This window comes from Phodopus roborovskii, unplaced genomic scaffold (genome assembly GCF_943737965.1).
Source record: "Phodopus roborovskii unplaced genomic scaffold, PHOROB, whole genome shotgun sequence".
In the NCBI taxonomy this organism is placed as follows: domain Eukaryota; kingdom Metazoa; phylum Chordata; class Mammalia; order Rodentia; family Cricetidae; genus Phodopus; species Phodopus roborovskii.
In genome coordinates, this window is record NW_026126511.1 from 22,205,353 (window position 1) to 22,229,237 (window position 23,885).

The 23,885-nt window shown below is 34.0% G+C and overlaps 1 protein-coding gene across 1 annotated transcript in view; it reads left to right on the top strand.

Moving 5' to 3' along the window:
• Klhl1 (kelch like family member 1) overlaps positions 1-22,256 on the top strand; it is a 262,568-nt gene extending 240,312 nt beyond the window's left edge. The window contains exons 9-11 of the mRNA XM_051195755.1: positions 6,802-7,014; positions 21,366-21,537; positions 22,245-22,256. Coding sequence (XP_051051712.1) covers positions 6,802-7,014; positions 21,366-21,537; positions 22,245-22,256 — 397 coding nt within the window. The remainder of the gene's footprint in view (positions 1-6,801; positions 7,015-21,365; positions 21,538-22,244) is intronic.
• The last annotated feature ends 1,629 nt before the right edge of the window (positions 22,257-23,885 follow it).

Genomic DNA, 23,885 nt, shown 5'->3' on the forward strand with positions numbered 1-23,885 from the left:
TCCCCTGGTGTCTAGGCAAGAGTCTAGGGTCTAAGGATTCTCTTTGGATCAGATTAAAGGTATTTGCATGTACGAAAAAACAAAGGTCTTTAATAGATCTGGAAATCTTACTCTACAGCTTGTCACTAATAGTTACCCACAAGGCTGGAACCTGAATGCTGTTTTTTTTTTTTTTTTTTTAAATATATTTAGGATAAAAATTTTCAACCTTGAAATTTCTTGAAAATTATAATAGAATCACATATTCATAGCATTTACTATGAAAATTGTTGAGGAACTGTGCCTAGGATACAGATAACTTAGAAAGTCTCAAGCATAAATTAATGTAGAATTCGGGAAGACTTCCTGGTGTTTATAAGCACCTGCTTTGTTGTTAAGGAAAAGTAGAAGCAGCCCTCTACATGAGGGACATAAAGCATAGTAGAAGCATGGCCTTCCTAGACGCAGAAAGATCAAAAACGGATTAGATTTGTAGTAGGAAATTCAAGCCACTTCCTGATGATGGGTAGTTACTCATTTTCATAGGACAACATAGGCAAGAGTTTTAGTTGTGGATATGAACTCCTGAAATAATAAATGTCATCTAAAATTTTACCAGTTACCAACAGCAAAGGGTTACAAAGAGAGAACAAAAAACAAGTATCAGCCAGACATTGGTGGTGCACACCTTAATCCCAGCACTCAGGAGGCAAAAGCATGCAAATCTCTGTGAGTTTGAGGTCTGTCTGGTGTAGAGAGCGAGTTCTAGGACAGGCTCTGAAACAATAAAGATAAAACCTGTGTCAAAAAACAAACAAAAAACAAATACCATGCTTGCATTCTTTCAGAATATAGCTTTAAACATCTATCACATGCATGAATTACATACATAAATAAAACATTTTTTATATATTTTTATTTTTATTTTACATATCGATCCCAGTTCCTTCTCTCTCTCCCTTACTCCCTCCCTACCTCTGGTCCTCCTTCCCTTCCTCCCTATTTCCTTCTCTTCCACCCTCACATGCATCCTGACAACCCTCCCCTCCCATCCCCCCACTCCACATGTAAAACATTTGAACATTAATACACACACACATATATGATCGTTTATATGACATGGAAGGAAGCATCTATTTGAGGAGGAAGGGACACATATGTTTGGAGTAAGAGGGTAAAACTGGGTATTGGGTATAAAATATGATAATATATATGTATAAGAAGATAATTATATATATGGCTAACTTTAACAATCATATGAATAGTAATTGCACAAAACTTTAAAAAAATTCTATAGGTCTGCCAACAATATGAAATAAAATACTTATTTCTCTTAAAATAAAAAAGTAATTCCATGTGCCAACACTTTTGTAAATGCACAGCAGTAGTAAACCCTGTATCACAATGGGATTTTGAAGGTAATCTGTGCTCCACCCATCTTTCCTTCATTCTCTGCTTCTTCCATCCAGCCTTCTAGTTTGGAACTGCCTTGGACCACAGGCAATAAATACTCTCTGGCTGTTACGATGCCAGGGATTTTTGTTCTAACAAGTAATGATGCTTTATATGCCAAAAGCAGATTTGTTTCTGAAATGAAAGGATTGTTTTCTTTCAAGCCCAAGCTTAAACAGGTCACTTTAAACTCCCTTTTAAAAGATTTACATATCCTAATCTCATGACTGCTCAAGGTGTGAAGCCAACTCAAAAGATATGAGTTCTCATCTCTGTCTTCCTCCATCAACCCATCAACGTTGTCAAACAAATGTTAACTGGAAATTTACAGTGTACCTTGAACTGTATTCACATTTGTCTGAAAAATCATGGTGCATTGGTCTTCTGTAAACTGGAAGGTTAGAAGGAGGGTTTAATCTCACTCTATTGACAGAGAGGTGATACAGCTTATGAGTGGATACCAGAACAGGGCTTTCTGTTGCATAGCTGATTAGCACACAGGATGCTAGGAAGTCCAAACAGAATGACTGTTGTGATTATAATGCTAGTCTTAACTACACAATATCAGACCAAACTGTATCTCAAAACTGCAGAATAAATCAATGAATTAAGGCAACTGAGGTCTCAAAATGTTATGATACTACTCCGGTAAACAGTTAAGACTATATTCTGACAGTACTGGACTTATTTCCCAGAGTTGCTGTAGTGAATTTGACAATGTAAAATCTGTAGCACTGTATTTTATTTAGTGGGCATGCGTTAACTAGATTTGAAGGCACGAAGACATGGTCCCAAAACATCATGTAAAATCATCTTTACACTAATTAAATCAGAACAAATATAAGGTAATGGTGAAGAGTTGGATACTCACTATTTTCAGCAAAGCATGAAGCTATACTAAATTCCAAGTGTATGTCTGTCTCTTATGTCAGCTCTACCATACAAGATATATGCTGCTCAATATTCATAGCAAACTGAAGAAAAAGCATGATTCCTGAACCATGTTACTTGGGTGTTTTTGTTTGTTTGTTTTTTGTTTTGTTGTTGTTGTTGTTTTTCTTAAAGATTCGGAATGAAAGCTGAGCTCCATTTCTAGGCCTCAACACCACTTTCATTCTTCATCTGTCTTTTTCATTCAGTTGCATCACTTTGTCCCATCCTACACAAACACATCACCTGCTGTTACCTTCTACCCCCTCCCTGCCCCCCACATCTCTACATATGCTCTTCTTATGTGAGGTGCTGCCTCTCCATTTCTTTATTCTGCAGATTTTATGGAGCTTTCAATGCTGACTTGAATTGTGATGTTTCCTTTCTCGCTGTGAAACTGTGAGCTGTCACTTCGTATATACTGTAAGCTCATTTACCTCAGTGCTAGAATCTTCTCTGGTCTTCAGACTCCCAACATCAAGTTTGTCCTTGTAGTGAAAGCAAGCAGGGAGTCTACACTGTGATTAAATAGATTTTAAAGGGTATCTGAGAGGAATCATATTGCTATTTGCTCAGGAAGGTCTGTGTGCACAGAGTAACATTGTTCTAGCAGCTCAATTGGATTATTTCTATCCTTGATTATTATAATTTTAGTGATTAAATATAATAGTTATTTGTTTATTTGCTTTTACATTTTAGTTCTTGGCGATTTTGTGTTTGTTTATAAATTACTAGAATATATATAAATCTGATTTATTACATATCCTCACTTAGTACTCATTTAGATTTTTTTTTCTTTTGTGAAAATTCACCTATCCATTTTCATGCTACATTCATGGAGCAGTAAACAAAGACATTGTTATCTCTTAGAATGATTCCAAATCCACCACTTTTACATAGTACCCTTGTGAAATAAGTGTACTTTAGCTGTAAATTTTTCTAATATCTAGTTTTAATTTTATATTATAACATATTTTAATTGAAAATTAAGTAAATTTTCAGTGCACAATATTAGAAACTTCAAGTCATTAAATGAATTTTTAACTGACATATAGATATCTTAATGAACAATTTACATAAATTTTTCTAAAATGTGTTTTTGTAATTCAGACATTAAATACATTTCTCCAATGTGTATGCAATGTGTTAATAAATTTAACCTTTGTGGATTTAAAAGGAAAATATCCAAGAAGTTGATAATGTAATCTGTGAACTTTGCAGAAACATTTTTATCTTTGTAACATTTTTAAAAATTCTATTATTGAAAAGTATGTGAATAGACCCAATACTTAATTTATGCAGATTCTAATTTATAGTGATATGTTCTTATATTATGCAAGAAAGTGTGAAATATTATGTCATTCATTCCTCCTCTATGAATAGATTTTTACTAGCAAAACTTGATTTGTTACATGTTATCGTGATTTACTTTATTAAATGATTTATCTGAAAATCTAATTACTGGCGAGTTTCAGTGTGAAAATTTGATATATCATTTAAAATGTTTTTATTTGTGCTTGTAAATATGTGACTTTTATCTTTTATCCTGTGAATGTGCAAAAGTTAACAGTAATTGTTGTTCATATATTGACTCCTCTTTCCTGGTAATATAGCTTCTTCTGGCCAATTCATGTGGTGCTGAATTAAGTTTGCCACTGTTTTCTGGGAATTATAATCACACACACACACACACACACACACACACACACACACATATATATATATATATTCTTAGAGATTAACCTCTAATTTATCAAATCTGGTGTGTCTTTGGCTTTTCTATTACAGTCATTGATGGCATCTTAAATAAGATTTGGATGTATTTCTTCAGGTTTTAGAAAAAGTTTCAACATTGTCAACATTTATTTTCATGCTGTGTGTTCGTGTGTGTATATCTTAGTGTGTGTGTGTGTGTGTGTGTGTGTGTGTGTATGTGTGTGTGTGTACCAAAACAGTCCTAGGTTTCTCTTTGGATATTTAAAATTCTAATTCACTGTTCAAATCCTGATCCATATATCAGGCTGATATTCTGTTAGTTATCATGATTTAGTTTTAGTAAATGCAAAATATGTTTCTTCTGTATACTGTAGCATGTACATATATATTTTTATATGTAATTTATCATTTCTTAACACTAAAACAAAAGTAAATAAGACATAATATTGGACAGAATTGTTTTTATTATCCCTCATTATTAACAATGCTAGACTAGATTTAGACATTTGATTTATGTGCTGTTTCTGTCATGTTTATGATTAACTAGAGCAAACTAAACACAACATCTCCTTTGAAACATTAAGGAAAATGTAATATAGTTTCTATATATGCTTTAACCATGGACAATGCTATATGTATAGACTTTACATAGAGGTAAGGAATATAGGCAATATTTCTGCAAAGTATAATTAGGATTATAGCATATTCTTTTGAATTACATGTTCAACTTTTAAATGATATAGCAATAAAGGAGTTCAGATTTCATGAGATGTTAAGGATGATGATTTAACTTCTAGGTGATTTTGCAAGAGAAATTGTTCAAAGCTTGTCATGTCCAATGTTGCTGGTGTTTAATCTCATCGCATTGTAAGACTGAGAGTCAGCAGATAACTTCTAAGTGATCCAGCAAGGCTGCATGATAGCCATGCAGAGAAACCTATGTGACCAAAACTATGTTATCATGTCATGCATTATGAGAAGCAAAAATGACATTGTAAAAATGTTTCTATGGTTTAAAATCAACTTAAGCACCATACTGTAGACACATTAAAGAATACTATAACATGAAGTTGAACCCGAGGCCTCCAAACTATAATATGCAATGTATGTAGTACATTGATTCTATCCATCCCTATTGAAACTGAAAAATCAAGAATTAAGTGGAAAAGCAGGTTAAGAATAATAGTCATAATTAATTATTAATTTGATAATAGCGTATTCTAAACTAAATAAATTGTACTCTCTTTTCTTGATGACTTTTCAATGACAATTGTCCATAAGACGTCTATCAGAAACAATGCCTATATACACTGCAGCTACTGTTCACCTAGATTAACTCCAAAGGCCATAAAAGCATCATTTTCTGCTCTCTCCACTGCATTGTTTTTCAGGCTCCTAAAACTGATCTTTCTGTTTAGTCAGTCTCAAGTTCCATCCTCTTCCACAGATCCTTACCCTCCACTTTACTCCATTGTAATCTTCTTTATTATGTAAACTTTATTTTGTGATTGAGATATATCCTTGTTGTTTCCTTAAAATTGCCAACATAATCCATATACCCAGCAAAGCTTTCTTGACACTGATTCTGAGAGTTGTGGCACTTAGAGACTTCCATAAACATATCTATATGTCTGCTTTGTTTATTTATAATACATCAGTAGAATTGCAGGATTTTCTACATTTTTGTCAACACACAAATACATTAAATGGATAGATAGATAGATAGATAGATAGATAGATAGATAGATAGATAGATAGATAGGTAGGTAGATAGATCAGTTTTAGGAGCCTGAAAAACAATGCAGTGGAGAGAGCAGAAAATGATGCTTTTATGGCCTTTGGAGTTAATCTAGGTGAACAGTAGCTGCAGTGTATAGAGGCATTGTTTCTGATAGATAGATAGATAGATAGATGTATGATAGATAGGGTAGTGTGCAGCTCAAACAAAACAAATCATATGAATAAGATATAGACAAAAGTGTTCTTACATAGAGTGAAGTTTTCATGAAATACCATAGGGCAAATAAATATTTTTTCAGGTATAGTCAATATAATTTTAAATAATTTAATGTCAGTAGTGATGCAGAATTTATTTTTGAATGCTTGTATTATAACTATTGTGAAATGAGTGTACATTTCAAAATTACTCATTCAAACCAGTACCTGCAGTTTCCTGTGGTTTCCTTAAATTACAAAATACACACAAAGGAATATGGTTGTTATGACAACATGAATTAGAGTATTCAATTGTTAGCATTCTAAACTGTGACAGTGCAGTGTGGTATCTATGCATGTGGCATGTATCATTACAGATCACAAATAATATAATCACAGTCCTCTGACTATTGGCAACCTTGTTGTAACTTATTCTACATTTTCAAACATCTACTAAATCTTGCCAGGTATTAATTCAAACTAATATATAATTGGTATTGTGTGAAAATATAAGTTTATAGAGTCTAAGAAAAGAAAATGATGCTCTTATTATTTCACATAGAATAATGCTTGTTACAAGAACAAGAATTAAATATATAGGTCATTTTTGAGACAAGATATATTTCACCACTGAAACTTATTTTTATATAGGATCATTTATAAAACTATCTTTATTATGAATTTAAATTTCTTTCAAAATATGTATTTTTAAAAATATCCATTTAAATATAATTTTAACATTTTGCCAACCAAAGTATAATACTCAGTGTTTTTCTATTGTGTTTTTAGGTTGTATTCTGTTGGGGGTAGAGATGGAAGTTCATGTTTGAGTTCAATGGAATATTATGATCCTCACACAAATAAGTGGAGCATGTGTGCACCAATGTGTAAGAGGAGAGGGGGTGTTGGAGTGGCCACATGTGATGGTTTCCTTTATGCAGTGGGTGGCCATGATGCTCCTGCTTCAAATCACTGCTCACGGCTGCTGGATTATGTGGAAAGGTAAGCATCAAGGGCATGTACGAAAGAACATTTATGAACCCCAGAGCTACTTTAATTATTTTTCTTTCCTTCCAATATATCTGCCACTCTCCCTTAATCCATTCTTCCTTCCATTTTTTTCTTCTTTTCTCTCCATCCACTTATCTAATGTATGAATACCTTTTTAATTCAACTTTTCCATCTTGCTTCTTTATTTCCAATATTTTGAAACCTCAGCAACATTTTCACATGATACTCAAGTACACTGAATGTTTTCATTGAGACCTTTTTAAAATGATGACTTAGACACAGGTTTGCCATTTACTAGACAGCAAAGTTTGTCATTCATTTTATAAATTGCTGTTTTATTGAGTTATTATATGTGTTGTTTGTTATATTACCTCAAATTCTCAAAGCTGTTTCATGGTATTTATTGTTTTATCATACCATTTTGAAACAATATAGAATTATTATTAATACAATTCCTACAACCCTAAATATGTAGGAAATAAAACTGTTCTTATAATTCTGGGTGAATTTGGAGCAGATACATCACTGATAAAGGGAGACAGTACCTTGGCTCCAGTATTAGTCTATTAATACCGGCATATACTGCTTTGCTTATAGGTATATTAGGTAACTTAGACCTATTGACCTGTATGGAGAAAACACAGGTAAGTCCTTAACAAAGCTTCTGAGTTTTCTAATTACACATTCATGAAACTTAATTGACACAGAAATGAACATAGAGAATATCAAAACATTTGGTTTGTTAGTTGAGATAAGTAATTTAACAATCCCAAAACTCAGTGGTAGAATGATATTTTGTTATTCCTTATTCATATTACAAGTGCTGTCACTCATGTGACTGACATAGCTAAACTAAACCATCTAACCACATAAGAGGAGGGTTATTTTTAATTCCTAAAATGAATGAGCCATGTCTTAATATATCATGTTCTTTTTCTTGATAGTCATTGATAATGACCATATTTCTTCTCTTTCTGCATCCTATTAAACATGTCAGCCAAAAAGAGAAATGAGAAATAGGACAAAGAGATTAATGAAAGTTTCTTAAGCTGAAAAATATTAACTTCTTTTTGTTTTTTCTAATATACTTTCCTTATGGTGGCCAGAATACTTCTGTAAAGTAGATTTGGTCTGAAAGGCTAGGGGTTGGTTAGCTTTGTAACAATCATTATCATTATATTTTCAATTATTTTCTCATCAACTATCTCACTAAATGTGATTCTGATTATTGACAATGTACAAGATTAAAACTTTATCTCAGTGTCTGTACCCTTGGTACAATTCCAAGAACAAAGTAAGTACTTAGCTAGCATTTTTTGAAACCATAAGGCTCTACAGAAATAGTGCCTATTTTTCCTTCAAGGAACTGCATCTTGCATAAATTCTAATAGGGTATAATGTAGATAAATTAATGAATCACAAAAATATACTTGCATCTAGAGAAACATTGGTTATATTCATAAGTAAATAATGAAAAGATACAATGAGAATGGATTACTATTGATAAGATATATCCATAGATAGAGTTATACTATTTAAGTACTGTTTTCAGTATTTTATATGAATTTTTAATTTTCATCACCTCTGCCTTATATATTAATGATGGTCATATAATTAAGACATTCATTCAATATATAGAATTTCTCTGAGAGTTACCAAAAGTTTAAACAATTGTTCAAATATTAAGTAGAAGTCATATATATATATATATATATATATATATATGTCAAATAAAATAAGTGAACAAGTATTAAACTGTTTTTATAGTATAATTGCATAAAACTTTCAATGAAAAAAATGAAAAGAAAGTGTAGCTTAGAAATGTATTTCAGATTTCTTGCATTTTTACCTGTGTCCTTGTTAGCTATTCAAAATTCTATTTTTTTCAGTAACTGATGAATGTGGATATGATTAAACACTAGATGCCCAGGATATAAAAACAATCATGGGCTATCATGATTCCATGAAATATTCCTGAAAACAAGAAAGGAAAGGAAGAAAAGGTGGGCTGTGTAAATCCACAGGGATTATGTGCCTTCTGTGATACATGGAAGGAAAACTTCAATGTTTAAGACCGTTTATTTTGTATTGTGGTACTCCCTCTTTTCTAATCATGTTAAAGGCTCTTCCTTATAGTACAAAAATATTTTAAGTAGGTCTAATTACACTCAAAACTAAATTGCCATACCTAGTCTCCTACTTCCGCCTATCTTGCTTTGCTATTGGCCAACAATGCTTTATTCATTAACCAATTAGAGAGACATATTTACAAAATGTTTGAACCGGATCAAACCACTCTGGATTGGATAGAACTGGTCTGAAACGGATTTTTAAAACATATAAATTGTACTAATCCAGCAGTATTTCTTTTAAGAGATGTTGTTATTTCCTCAGCAGTCAAGCAATTTAAAGATAACAGAACAGCATATAGTACCCTAAGTTCCTCTGTGCTTCCCATCTTTACATGGCTTTTTTATTACTCTATTTCTTCTACTTCTATTTTTTTTTAAATTTTTTAAGACAGGGTTTCTCTGTGTAACTTTTATCTGTCCTGTAATTAACTCTGTATACAAGGTTTATCTTGTTTGATGCTAGTTTGCTGAAGGTGTTTTTCAGCTGTAGGAGTTCCCTGGTAGAGTTTATTAGGTCGCTTATGTAAACTATCATATCTTCTGCAAATAGAGATAGTTTGACATCTTCCTTTCCAATTTGGATCCCCTTGATCTCTAATTGTCTTATAGCTTTAGCTAGAAGTTCCAGTACAATATTGAAGAGATATGGAGAGAGAGAGCAGCCTTGTCTTGTTGCTGATTTTGGAGGAATTGCCTTAAGGTTCTCTCCATTCAGTTTGATATTGGCATGGTTTGTTGTATATTGCTTTTATTATGTTTAGGTGTGTTCCTGTTATCCCTGATCTCTCCAAGACCTTTATCATGAAAGGGTATTGAATATTGTCGAAGGCTTTTTCAGCATCAAGGGAAATGATCATATGGTTTCCTTTTTCAGTTTGTTTATATGGTGGATCACATTGATAGATTTTAATATGTTAAACCATCCCTGCAATCCAGGGATGAAGCCTACTTGGTCATGTGGGATGATTTCTCTGATATATTCTTGAATCTGGCTTGCCAGTATTTTATTGAATATTTTTGCATCTGTTGGTTATGTTTGTGTCTGTAGTTCCTGATCATTTGCCTAGTTTTTCTATTTCCAGCATTTCTTCAGTTTGTGTTGCCTTTATATTCTCTATTTCAGTTTTCAAGTCTTGAACCTTTTCCTTCACCTGGTTAATTGTTTTCTCTTGGCTTTCTGTACTTTATTTACTTTCCTTAAGAAATATGTTCATTTCTTCCAATTTTTTGTTTGTTTTTGATGCCATTTCTTTAAGGGATTTTCTCACATCTTCTTTGAGTGCCTCTATCATTTTTATGATGATAATTTTTAAATCGTTCCCTTCTGCTTCATCTGCTTTGTTGTGTTCTGGTCTAGTTGGTGTAAATTCCTTAGATTCTGGTGGTGTCATGCTTGTCTTTCTGTTGTTAGGTGTTTTCTTTTATTGATGTCTTCCCATAGCTTCTTCCAGTAGGTGTTGGTGGGGTCTCTCCCTCTCTCTATGGTACTTCCCCAGTGGGCTTAGGTGGGTTAATGTCTATAGCTCTGGGTTGTCTAAGCTCTCTAGGAGGTCTCTCCACAGGCAGGGGCCCATTGATGGGGGTCAGCCATCAGGCTCTAGCAGAAGACTGGCGATGGGGGTCAAAGATGCTAAAGGCTGAGACTCAGGATGTTCCTTGTGCCTATAGGCAGATCTAGCCTGGGCCTGGCACTCTCCAGCTGAGGCCACTTTAACAGAGGCCCAGCAATGGGGGTCAAGGATCCTGCTGGCAGGAACTCAGAGTGGTCCTGCAGAGATAGGTGGATCTCTGGGAGGGACCTGGAACTCCAGTAGAAGACTGGCAGTGGGGGTCACAGACCAGGCAAGTGGAAATTATGGGTGGTCCCGTGTGGATAGGCAGGTCTTCTGTGTTCAGAGCTGCTTCTAGAAGTACCCCACAGGTGTCTGGATTGTTGGGTCCGCCCTCTGTCCCTGTGCTCAACCTGAGTGGTGGGACAGTGGGCAGGGTAGGGCACAGGGGAGGGGGAGGGCAGGCTCTTGGTGGGGGTGGGCTGGCTTGTATCAGAGCTCCAAGAGCACTCTCGATGTGAACAGGACCCAGGGGCAGGGGGATCCAGAGCCAACACAGGGAATTCCCAGGGAAGGGTATAGGGGAGAATCCACCTGAATTGGTTCCAGACTCACCTCTAGCCAAGGCCTGGCAATGGGGCATGGGGGACCTCCTTCTTAGTATCTTGATGCTGGAGGCAGTTGAGTGATCATAAAATGGAAAAAAAAAATACGGATTTTTTATGATATTTTCAATTATTCCTTAATATGTTTTGTTTTTAAATGCAAAACTGTGTTTATATTTTTATAGTCCTGTGTATAAATATGCATCTTCTCTGAAATCTTAAATATTTATGACCACTATTTTTAAAGAATGTACAGTAATGTTCTATTAAGCAAAGCATGTTGATGGATAATTGCAATCACAGTATTTGGGAGTTTGAGACAGGAGAATTACTATGAGATACAGTCTAGCAGTGAGTATAGAATGAGAACCTTTCTGAAAAATAAGGAAAAAATAAAAAAAAAAACTTGATTCATTTGCACTGATATTATTCATATTTTACACACATTATTAGGTACTTTCACCAGCAGCATAGAGAGAAAACCATATTTCTTGCATTGCTTGCTAGATACAGTGAAGCAGAAGTCTAGTATCTTCCTTTTACAGAATGTGGTTCAACCAGAACTCACATCTCCTGGGCATACTCTGGGTTTATTTTCCTGAAAATGGTTCAAATAATTTTAAATTCTGCCACAGAAATCCTTTGAAGTGTGAAGGAACTGTTAGGCTTCCTGGTTTCTCTCTGTTCAGCCCTATTTCTGAATCTTTCAAAGAACTTGCAATAAACCATAGCCATTGACAATATAAAATTATTCAAATGTGGCCACCAAATTAAGCCATGAAGTATCAGCTATAAAAAGGAACAAGAAAAATTACGAACAGAAGTTGAAATCTATTTTCTTTATCTTAAGTTTCAAGCATTTTGTGACCTTTACATCCTCAAGAAAATTTTTAACAATAAATTCATTAGACATGCACAGTCATTCTTGCTAGAAATTGCAGCACTTGGAAAAGTAAGGCAGAATATTTTCCATGATTATTGCAGCAAATTCAGATGTACACAAGTTCATGAATTTTAGGTTACCCTGAGATTCAGAGAATGCATCTCAAAAGAAAAATAGTGGAGGACTTAGATTAAAAATGGTAAAACCTGATAAATAAAGTTTGAAAATAAAATATATAAGACTGCTACTTCCTCTTACCACTAGAGGACTAAACTTATCTTATTAAATAATATATCGCATGTTGAAAAGAGCTTGAATAACAAATGACATTTATCATTACCCTGATGGTGGTAACAGGTATCAATACAGACTACATGAAATCAGGTGATAGTATTTCTTATATTTCAACACATGAATTGTCTTTAACAAGGAAGTACTATTGTATGATATCTCATGGATATTAATATATATATATATTATAAAATATCTGAAATTATTTATGTAAAGCAGGCTCATCATTGTTTAAAATTAAAAGTTTGAAAATATTATTAAAATATAATATATTTACTTCCTCATTAAACTTTTATTTTCATACATATACCTCTATGAAATTAAGAGATGTCCAATTGGAGCTTTCTGTCCTGTGTTACTTGATTATTTAGACAGAGTATATATGTAAAATAAAAAACAAATGGAAGCAACTACTATATTAGGTGTCCAAACTACCCTTCAATTGGCCATTAGTTTTAACTTTTCCTCCACTATCCCCTTACTTGCTACCCTACCATCTCCTTCCCCATTTGATCTTAATATTCCCGGCCACCATGCCCACCCCTAGTCAATCCAAAGCTATTTATTCTAGTTCCACTTCCATTGGAGCCCTAACTTTAGATGGCTTCAGTGCAGAATTCTACCAGAAATTCAAAGAAGAGCTAATGCCAATACTCTTCAATTGTTCCACACAATAGAAGCAGAAGTTTCATTATCAAACTCTTTTTATGAGGCTACAATTACCTTGGTACCCAAGCCACACAAAGACACAACTAAGAAATAGAAGAACACCAATATCCCTCATGACCATTGATGCAAAAATAATAAAATATTGGCAAATCAAATACAAGAAAATATCAGAGAAATCATTCACCATGTCCAAGTAGACTTCATCCCAGGGAAGCAGTGATAGTTCAACATGGGAAAATATCAATATGATCCACCATATAAACAAAGAGAAAAATAAAAGCCACATGATTATCTCACTAGAAACTGAAAAGACTTTGACAAAATCCAACATCCAATCATTATAAAGGTTTAGAGAGATCAGGGATAGTAGGAACATACCTAAATATAATAAAAGCAATATACAGTAAACCAATAACCAATATCAAAGTGAACGGAGGGAAGCTTAAGGCAATTACTGGAAAATCAGAAACAAGACAAGGCTGTCTACTTTCTCCATATCTCTTCTATATTGTACTTGAAGTTCTAGCAAGAGCAATAAGGCAACAAAAGGAGATCAAGGGGATACAAATTGGAAATGGAGAACTCAAACTGTTACTAATTGTAGATGATATGATAGTTCATATACATGACCTGAAAAACTCTACCAGGGAACCCCAGCAGCTGATAAACACCTTCAGCAAATTAGCAGGATATAAGATGGGCTTAAAATCTCAATAACCCTACTACATGCAGACAGTAAGGGCTGAGAAAGAAATCAGAGAAACATCACCCTATACATAGGGTGTAATGCTAACAAAACAAGTGAAAGACCAATATAGCGAGAAATTGTGTCTTTAAAGAAAGGAATTAAAGAAGATATCAGAAAATTAAGAGATCCCATGTTCTTGGAAAGGTTGGGTAAACATAGTAAAAATGGCAATCTTGCCAAAAGCAATCTACAGATTCCATGCACAATTCTTCACTGACATTAAAAGGATAGTACTCAAATTTATATGGAAAAGCAAAGACCCAGGATAACCAAAAGAAACTTGTACAATAAAGGAACTTCAGGAGGCATCACAATCCCCAAAATCAAGCTTTACCATAGAGATATAGTCCTGAAAACAGCCTGGTTTTGGCACAAAAATAGACAGACCAATGGAATCAAATCAAAAATCCTGATATTAACCCACACACCTATGAACACATGATTTTTGACCAAACAGCTAAAAATATACAATGTGAGGAGGAAATCATCTTCAACAAATGGTGCTGGCACAACTGGATGATGATGTGTAGAAGACTGCAGATAGACCCATGTCTATCACCATGTACAAAACTCAAGTCCAAATGGGTCAAAGACCACAAGATAAATCCACCCATACTTAATCTCTTACAAGAGAAAGTGGAAGGTACCCTTGAAAGAAAATGTACAGGAAACTACTTCCTGAGCCTAACACCAGTAGCACAGACACTGAGATTGACAATTAATAAATGCGACCTCCAGAAACTGAGAAGCTTCTGTAAGGCAAAGGACACAGTCGACAAGCAGCCCACCAACTGAGAAAATCTGACAGAGGGCTGATATACAAAATATACAAATAATTCAATAAACTAGTCACAAAACACCAAATACTCCTATTACAAAGTGGGGTACAGAACTGAATAGAGAATTCTCAATAGAGGAATGAAAAATGGCTGAAAGACACTTAAGAAAGTGCTCAGCATCCTTAGCCATCATGGAAATGCAAATCATAACAACTCTGAGATATCATCTTACTCCTGTCAGAATGGCTAAAATTAGAAACACCAATGACAGCTCATGCTGGAGAGGATTTAAAGAAAGGGCCATACTCCTTCACTGCTGGTGGGAGTGCAAACTTGTACAACCATTTTGGAGATCTGCATAGCAGTTCCTCAAGAAAATTGGAATCAGTCTACCACAGGACCCAGCAATTACACTGTTAGGCATAATGCTTCCCATCCACACAACATGTTTAGCTATGTTCATAGCAGCATTATTTGTAATAGCAACAACCTGGAAGCAACCTAGTTGTCCCTCGGGTGAAGAATGGTTATAGAATTTGTGGCACGTTTACACAATGGAATACTACTAAGTGGAAATTAGCAATGGAATCTTGACATTTTCAAGCAAATGGATGGAACTTGAAGAAACCATTCTGAGTTGAGGTAACCCACTCACAAAAAGAGGAACATGGTATGTACTCACTCATATATGGATTTTAGACATAGAGCAAAAGATCACCAGCCTAATAGTGGGTGCCATTCTAGGTTTGAAGAGAAAACTGACTCTAAAGAAATGTCCAGAGACCTATAAGAATGTCCCCAACTAACAATCAGAGCAACAGTGGAAAGTCTACCTAAAATGCACTTCCTTGATAATGGCATTGATAAACTAACTTGTATGGCATCATAGAGACCTCATCTGGTAGCTGATGGAAACAGAAGCAGAAACCCACAGCTGAACAATGAACCCACCTCCTGGAATCCATTTGCAGATAGGTAGGAGTGATAAGAAAAGGGGTAAGGTCTAGGTTACAGAAACCACAGAGACAGCTGACCTGAACAAGCGGGAGCTCATGGACCCCCAGAATGGACAAGCATTGGACTGATTCAGACCTCCTGAACGTGGGTCTCAGTTAGAAGTCCTGGACATTCTATGGGACTTCTGACAGCAGAACCAAGATGTATCGTTGGTGCACAAAGGACTTTGGGAGCACACTCTCCATGGAGGAATACTCCTTTAGCCTAGAGGCAGGAGGGAGTGCCAAGAACCTACTCCAGATTTGCCAGATTTTGATGATACCTCCTGGAAAGCATCACCCTCCTTGTAGATTGGGAGGGGGCAGATGGGAGGGAGGGAGAGGGAATTGGGACATAAATGTAAGATAAAATTTTTTCTTGCAAATCTCTATAAAAAACCCTATAAAAATTATCTTAAAAATGCAATTATCTGCAACTACCAAGTTTGACCAGCATCATTTGAGAAATTTTCTTGTCTTTTTTCAGTGTATATTTCATAATTCTTTATTTAATAAATAGCTATACAGACTTATTTATAGTTCTTCAATTTGATTCCACTCATCAAAAAAAAATTTTTTTTTGTGACGATTCCATATTCTTTTTACTAATATATTCTGTAGAACAATTTTAGGTCTGGGTTGGTGATATCTCCATCAATTCTTTAATTATACATGATTGAATTAGTTGTCCTGTGGGTAGTTTTTTCTGTTTCTATGTGAAGCTGAGTATTTTCCTTTTAATATCTGTAAAAAGGGGAGTTGGAACTTTGACAGGTATTGCATTGAATCTGTAGATTGGCTTTGGTACAATGACCATTTTATTATATTGATACCATTTATCTATGAGCATAGGTGATCAGAAGTGTGTAGTGGTCTTTATATTAAAGTGCTAGGACACATACATCTGCCATGTGCAGGTGGGTGAGAGTTGGGGCCAGGTTTTCCTGGATTATAACAGTTAGTGTAATTGTTATCTTGACAGAATCTACATTTACCTGGAAGATGGACCTTTGGGCCTGTCTAAGGGAGATTATCTTGACTGCATTCATTGATAAAGGAAAAGCTGCCTACTGTTGGTGGTGACATTCCTTGCTTAGGGTCCTGTGTAAGTGGAATTAATGCAGTATGACCAGCTGTTTTCATGTTCCTGCTTCCTTTATTTCCCTGCCAAGATGAACTGAACCTTGTGAGCTTTTCAAAAACCCTTAAGTTGTCTTTTTTTTCCTAACTCTGACCTTTTATTTTATTTTTTTATTTAAATTTGAAACAAGCTTGTTTTACATGTCAATCCCAGTTCTTGCCCCCTCCACTCCTCCCCTGAACCCCTCATAACCTCCATCCCATCTCCTTTCTGCTCCATAGGGAGGCTGAAGCTTTCCATAGGGGATCTTCAATGTCTGTCATATCAATTGGAGTAGGGTCTAGGCCCTCTCCCATGTGTCTAGGCTGAGAGAGTATCCCTTTATATGGAATGGGCTCACGTTTTTATTGTAAAAGTTTCTCACTTGCTTGGTTCAAGTTACTACATGATATTTTATATAATTTGATGCTATTGTGAGTGGTGTTGTTTCACCGATATCTTTCTCAGTCTGTTTTTCATTTGTATGTGAGAGAGCTATTTATTTTGTAGCTTAATTTTGTATCCATCTACTTTGTTGAAAGTTTTTAATAGTTTCGTAGTACCCCAGTGGAATTTTTAGAGTTCCTTATATATGCACGATAATATCACCTACAAATAAAGGTATTTTGACTTCTTTGTATCAAATTTCTTGTATTTATTCAGACTTGCTTTGTGTTCAAGTATATAGTTAAGTTTGGAGAAAGATTCATGAGGTAATAATAACGTACCTTTTTTGTGTTTCAGTGAAACATTTTGTGAATATTGATCTGCTGTGTTAGATTTATAATGACAGTTAGCTGCAGAATTTTTCTGTTTAGTTTTTGTCTAGGTGACATGTCTATTGGTGAGAGTGGGATATTGAAGTTTACTACTATCAGTGTGTGAGAGCCAATATATGATTTAAGCTGTAATGGTGTTTCTTTTTTGCTAAGTGCATAGATATTGTGAATTGCAATGTCCTCTTGGTGGATTTTTCCCTTGACGAGTATGCACTGTCCTTTCATATCTCTCATAGTTTGTTTCAAAGTCAGAAATTAAAATGTCTACACCACCTTGTTTCTTATGTCCAATTGCTTGTAATATCTTTTTCCTTCCTTTTACCTATAGGTAATATCTATCCTTGGCGTTAAGTTGTATCTCTTTGATGCCGTAATATTTTCTTTGTTCTGTATGTTCAGCATTTTGTTATGTGTATTAAGAATTTCACTTCTGATTTAGTTGTGTGTGTGTGTGTGTGTGTTCTATATGTTCTTTTACATTCTCTATGTTAGGGATGTTACTTTCTCTTTGATTTTTTGTTTTTGTTTTTACATTGACTTAGGGTTCTTCTCCTCCCTTTATGTATATTATCCATAGCTTTGCTCTTTTCCATGTGTTGCAGAAATCTTGGGTGTTTTTGCAAGGATTTTTTAAGATTTAAAATTCTGTTTGGTTGAGGGATCCATTTCTATTAACTTATTTTCAGTGCATTAGGAATTTTTTTCCTATTCTGTTGATGAGGTTTGCCTCTCAGGTACTTGTTCCATATCTTACTTTAAGTTATATTCAGTTTGGGGATTAACAATGATTTCATTCCAACTTTAGTATATTGAACTATTTTTTTCTTCATTCCACACCACTGTTTGTGGTTTCATTGATTTAATTTATGTATTCGTTCATTTCCTGTTTAAAGTCCTTGAACATATCTGTAATCACAATTTTGAAGAGCTTGCCTTGTAGTCAGGTCTGTTGCATTTCTCAGAACCTAAAGTAATACTGTTGTTTGGCTCTAGTGGAGACATACTTTGCTGAATTATATTGATTGCATGTTTTCACTGGCATCTAGGCATCTGGGTCTCCGATGATGGTAATTTTATGTGTTGATATCTGATCTAATTTTTGCTAGATTTGTTATTATCTTGAGGTTTCTGCTGACATTCCAGGATCTTATAAATTTGCAGGGGCTTAAAAGCTCCATATAAGGGATACTTTTGTTTCCCTTCAGGTGTGGTCACTGTGAATCCTAGTTAGAATCTCTTTCCAGATATTGAGAGTTGTCATTTTGGAGTGGAGATAGGCTACAGTGTAGGGGTCTGAGCAGGTTCTCAAGTGGGATTAACCTAGGTCTGCAATCCCTATGGAATAGAGGAAGGGAGAACAGATGGGCAAGTCATATGCTAAAGGGCTCAAATGAGACTGATGAACTGAAAGTGAAGGATGGGAAGAAGAACAAAGATCCTCTTCTTGAGGCTCTGGCTGGTGTGGCTGGTGGGATGTAGGGAGAGAGTCTATATTGATCTTTGTTTCCTTTCCTGCTCATTGTTTCCTTTTTAACTTTGTTCTCTTGTGCGGGTATACACATTGGGCTGCAAATATTTCTGTGTTTAAATTTCTCTGTCAAAATGTTGCTTTGAAATTGAATTTAATGAATCATCTCATTTCTATTTGATAATAGTTTGATATTTAAAACAAATTTTCCATTGATATTGTTAATTCAGACCGAATCCTTTATGCATGGTTATGACCATAAAGCCTGACAATTTAATGCTGCCTCAAAAGTGCAATGTGGATTATCAAAGGGGAAATGGACTCATTTTGGGACTCATATATGTCTTCAGCAAGCTCTCATTTTACAGCCAATTTTATCCACTATGTTCTGGCATTCCACCTGCCTGAGGGCTGTTCAGTTTAATAGATACTCTGTTACAGGGCTCACACTCTGACTAGAAAAACCAAGGTAACCTTCAGGAGAGGAAGAGAGACCAAATGCAAAGCAATCCCACTGCATTTTTCTTTTTCTTCTTCATTATCTTAGTAAAATGACCAGCAAAAATTTAATACTTAAAATTATCCTTTGTTAAAAAAATAACAATACTGTTTTATAATTCATAGTTAAGGGTTACAGTATTTTTATATATCTTAAACCATCTTTATGTCAAAAACAAAAAGATACTTGACTTCGAGGGTAACTTCTTATACCTCCAGGCAAATAGGGAATATTGATGATTTCTGAATACAGAAAAATCATTTAAAAATGCGAATGTAAGAAGCAGTGCTACAGGCCTGGGTAGTTCTGAGTGCATGCTCTCTTCCTACACATCTATGATGGAGGCTGCATGCCACAATTCAATGGAAATACAGGTTAGCATGACGTCATTTGATTTTATTTGTAATGAATTCAGTTAAATATGCACATTTCAGGCATTGAGAATTTAGAGAATTGATATATTTTTGAAATGTTACTTCTTGCCAAAACAGCTCCCATGTAACACAAAGAAAAGTTTTTTAGAAGACAAAAAACCTGAAAGTTATTTTCAAGAAATGTATAAAAATTGGAAAATATTTGTTTGTATATATAGCTACAGTTTTCAAGTTTGCATCTGGATGTAAGAGATAACAGTGTTTGTGTAATTCATCTCAAAATATTGACTTAAGAATGTGTCAACATTCTGAATTCTACCTAAAACTTAGAAATTCATCTTTTACTTTTAATAGTTGTTTCCTTATTTTTTTCCTGTTTTGCTAAGGGATGAACAGCATCTCTACTTCAGAGAGTACTTGCAAAAACTTATTCTTCAAAGATAAGTAATTATCAGGCAAAGTCTGAAACATGGCTTCAAAAAGAACTTGTCATGTAAAATACTTGTAACTGAAGACAAACCTGCTATTATTAAAAAAATATTGTGTTTGAAGAAGTGATTTTTCTTAGGAAAAGACACCCATAAGCAAATAAGAGGGAAGACAACATCTTCCTTGGTCAATTGTTTTAGATTGTGTTTATCTTCTTATTGAGCTCAGTTTTTAAGAAGTTTATGTTAATAATATTTATATGTGTTTGCATATATATCATCCGCTATAGCCTGGATTTCACCCTCACAATATACTTATGTTACACTTAATACTCATTTTTATAAAACTAGATACATTTTCTTCTAAACCAGACTTTTTAAACTAGGTTTTTATTTTCTTTTTGAAAGAGTATTCATGCATATTTCCCAGACTGGTTGGAACTAGATACATAAATGAAGTTGTCCATTTTACCTCTGATCCTCTTACTTCCTCTTCCCAAATGCTGGAATAACAGGCATTGCCACCATAATAAACTTATCTACAGAATTTTGACAGAAAATGTCTATTTATTTCCTAGAAAATTTAGAGTAGATTTTCATTTCCATTTCCAAAAATGTTCCATCTACTTGGTATCTGAAGTGAGGTCCTCCCAGTTTTCAAGTCATTCCTCTGGTATCATTACAGTATAACTCCATTTCAATCTAGCTCAAAATCTTCGATGATTGTGGGAAATGGTAACTTATGTGTCTAAATATTCATCTTGAATATAAGTCACTACATTTGCATTTACTAAATGAATCTTTCTCAATTTGAGATTCCAGGTATGATTTTTAATAACCTTAGAATTTACAATGGCTACTGTCATGGCTAACAGTTTAAGAATATATATCTGTCAAAATTATTGAACTTGAGAGTACAATTTCCTAATTTTCTTCTTCAGATCATGCTTTTGAAAATTTTCATTCATGGAATACAATTTGAATATAATTAGCATTTATGTTTTATTTTGCTTAAATTTTAGGTATGATCCAAAAACAGACACTTGGACCATGGTGGCTCCCTTGAGTATGCCTAGAGATGCTGTTGGTGTATGTCTCCTTGGTGATAGACTATATGCTGTTGGTGGCTATGATGGGCAAACATACCTCAACACCATGGAATCCTATGATCCACAGGCTAATGAGTGGACACAGGTAAGGTTATTATGAGCATAAGTTACTGAAAGTAAAACAGAATTTATTTAAGTTGCTTCTTGTGGATTATGCTTATACTAATTAAAATTTATCTAGTAGAACACAAATGCACCAAAGTGATTAATTTAGTCATATATTTATTGTGAGAGTTTTGACAAAAATTAAATGAATAATTTTGTGTAATATTTTCTCATGCATGTAATACTATAATAAACTGATGGCCATTATTCAGGGAGATTGTATAATGAATCAAAACAAGGAACACCAAAGGATTTGAGTGAACTTGGTAAAGTTCTAAGAAGCACTAAGTAACAATTTCATAGGCACACCCAGAAAACAGAGTTATGTGTCCTCAATTTTTTTAAAAAATATAAACAAGAAAAGGATCCAAATTTCATGTCATTCATCAAATAAAAATCTGCATTGTCCTACAAACTGAAGAGAAATGATTAACTCATAATGAGTAAAAGATAGTCTTCTGAATATTCTCTGTAGTTAGACTCAGGATCAGAATAGAATGAAGCAGGTCCCACTCTTTGACACTCTCCAGATTGCATGGGTAAGGTAGGAAGAAAGAGAATTACAGATCAAGCTTTTTATGTAGAAAACACCTTGAACTACATGACAGTGGAAGTAAAAACATCCCTAGATATGTTCCTTTAAATTCAATTGTCCTAAACTTTCCTTTTATTTCTCTCTCTCCTTAGCTAGAAATCTAACAGGAAGATATTATTTTAATAATAAAATTTCCATTAATTTTCAATTTCAATTAAAATTCAAAAGCTAGATACAATGTTTTCATTCATTGGAATTAAAAAGAAAAGAAACAACCAGAAAATCACACATTTACCATAAAAGAGGTAGCTTATAACATCATGGAGAGACTCAAATCACTGTACACAGACATATGTATGTATATATAATAAGTAAAGTTCCTCAAACTATTTAGTCTCATGCACAGCACTTCACATAGTAAATATGTGCCAGAGAGCACTGGGGAAACTCTTCCAAAAATACAATTCAACTGTTCTCTTGCTCTCATGCATGAGTATGGTTAACTAATCCTTTCTCCCTCCCCTTTTTTGAACCATTATCAATATAGTTAATTTCTTTTCAAAATTCATGTACAATGAATGCAAACTGGCCTACAGTTCTCATATTTTGTAAAAGTGCTTTGGATGGTTTTGATGTTAGGTAAAACTTGACAGCCTGTGCTTTAATTTTCATTATCTACTGTAGGATTTTCACAGTGTTCTTTAATACTCGACTCAATTCTTTTTCATACAGTTAATATGCAGGTGCTAGTGCACAGTGTGATATGGAATATGACTGTATGAAGTTTGTTAAGTGTTCTTCACGAACAAAGTAGATTATCAACCTATGACCCCTTTCAGTTCTTTTTAAAGACAATTATTCTGTAAGGAAAGAAATACCACATCAAATTTGCTTTTACAATAATTTATTAAGTGATATGATAATAAACCACATGAATTTTGTGCTAAAATGTTGCAGGGGGGTGATGAGCAGTAATAAATACAGTTAAAACCATTAGTAGATAAAGAGTTTCATTTCCATATTTAGCAAATTTCATACATTCTTGGTCAGTATATAATCTGAAGTAGATCATATGAGGCACTTCATTGTTAACTATTTTATTGTTTCCAATTTTGCTACTTATAGTCTGAAATAATGTACTATCATTTTCTATGTACCTGGTATTCTACAAAAGTCAAGTGCAAAATTATAACTCAATTGCAAAAATTATGAATTACCTCATAGGAGACATTTCATTAATTTTTGTGATTTTTATTTTAATGTATGCCTAACAGGTTTTATATTCAGAATCATTTTAGAAACTCTACATATTCATTTTAATGACCATCATATAACAAAACATTCTTAATAAGCAATGTAATAATTATGTAATTATGAACTATCCATTAAAACTTATTAAATATACTATTTGTGAGATATCTGTGCCTAGGACAAATCTATAAAACATTGAATTCCATACAGTATCTGTGGAAACACTTCAAAGCAAATATAGTCACATAACTTTTGTGATGAAATATAGAAAATGTGTCAAAGAATAAAACTTTGTTGGAAATCTTTTCTATTAAATTCATTTCATTCAAATCCTACTTTAGTACTTTTGTTAAAAATTTCTGTAAGTAATTACATTTTTTAAATTAGAATGCTTTGATTGTCTTGTATTACCTGTGGGTGTAATGGATAATATAACCACATTTATTTATGATTTTCATGTACATGGTTTTAAAATTTAGCATGCTGTATATAGAGTCCTATGATGGTAATCCATTTCTCTTGTTCCACCTTTTTTCCACAGA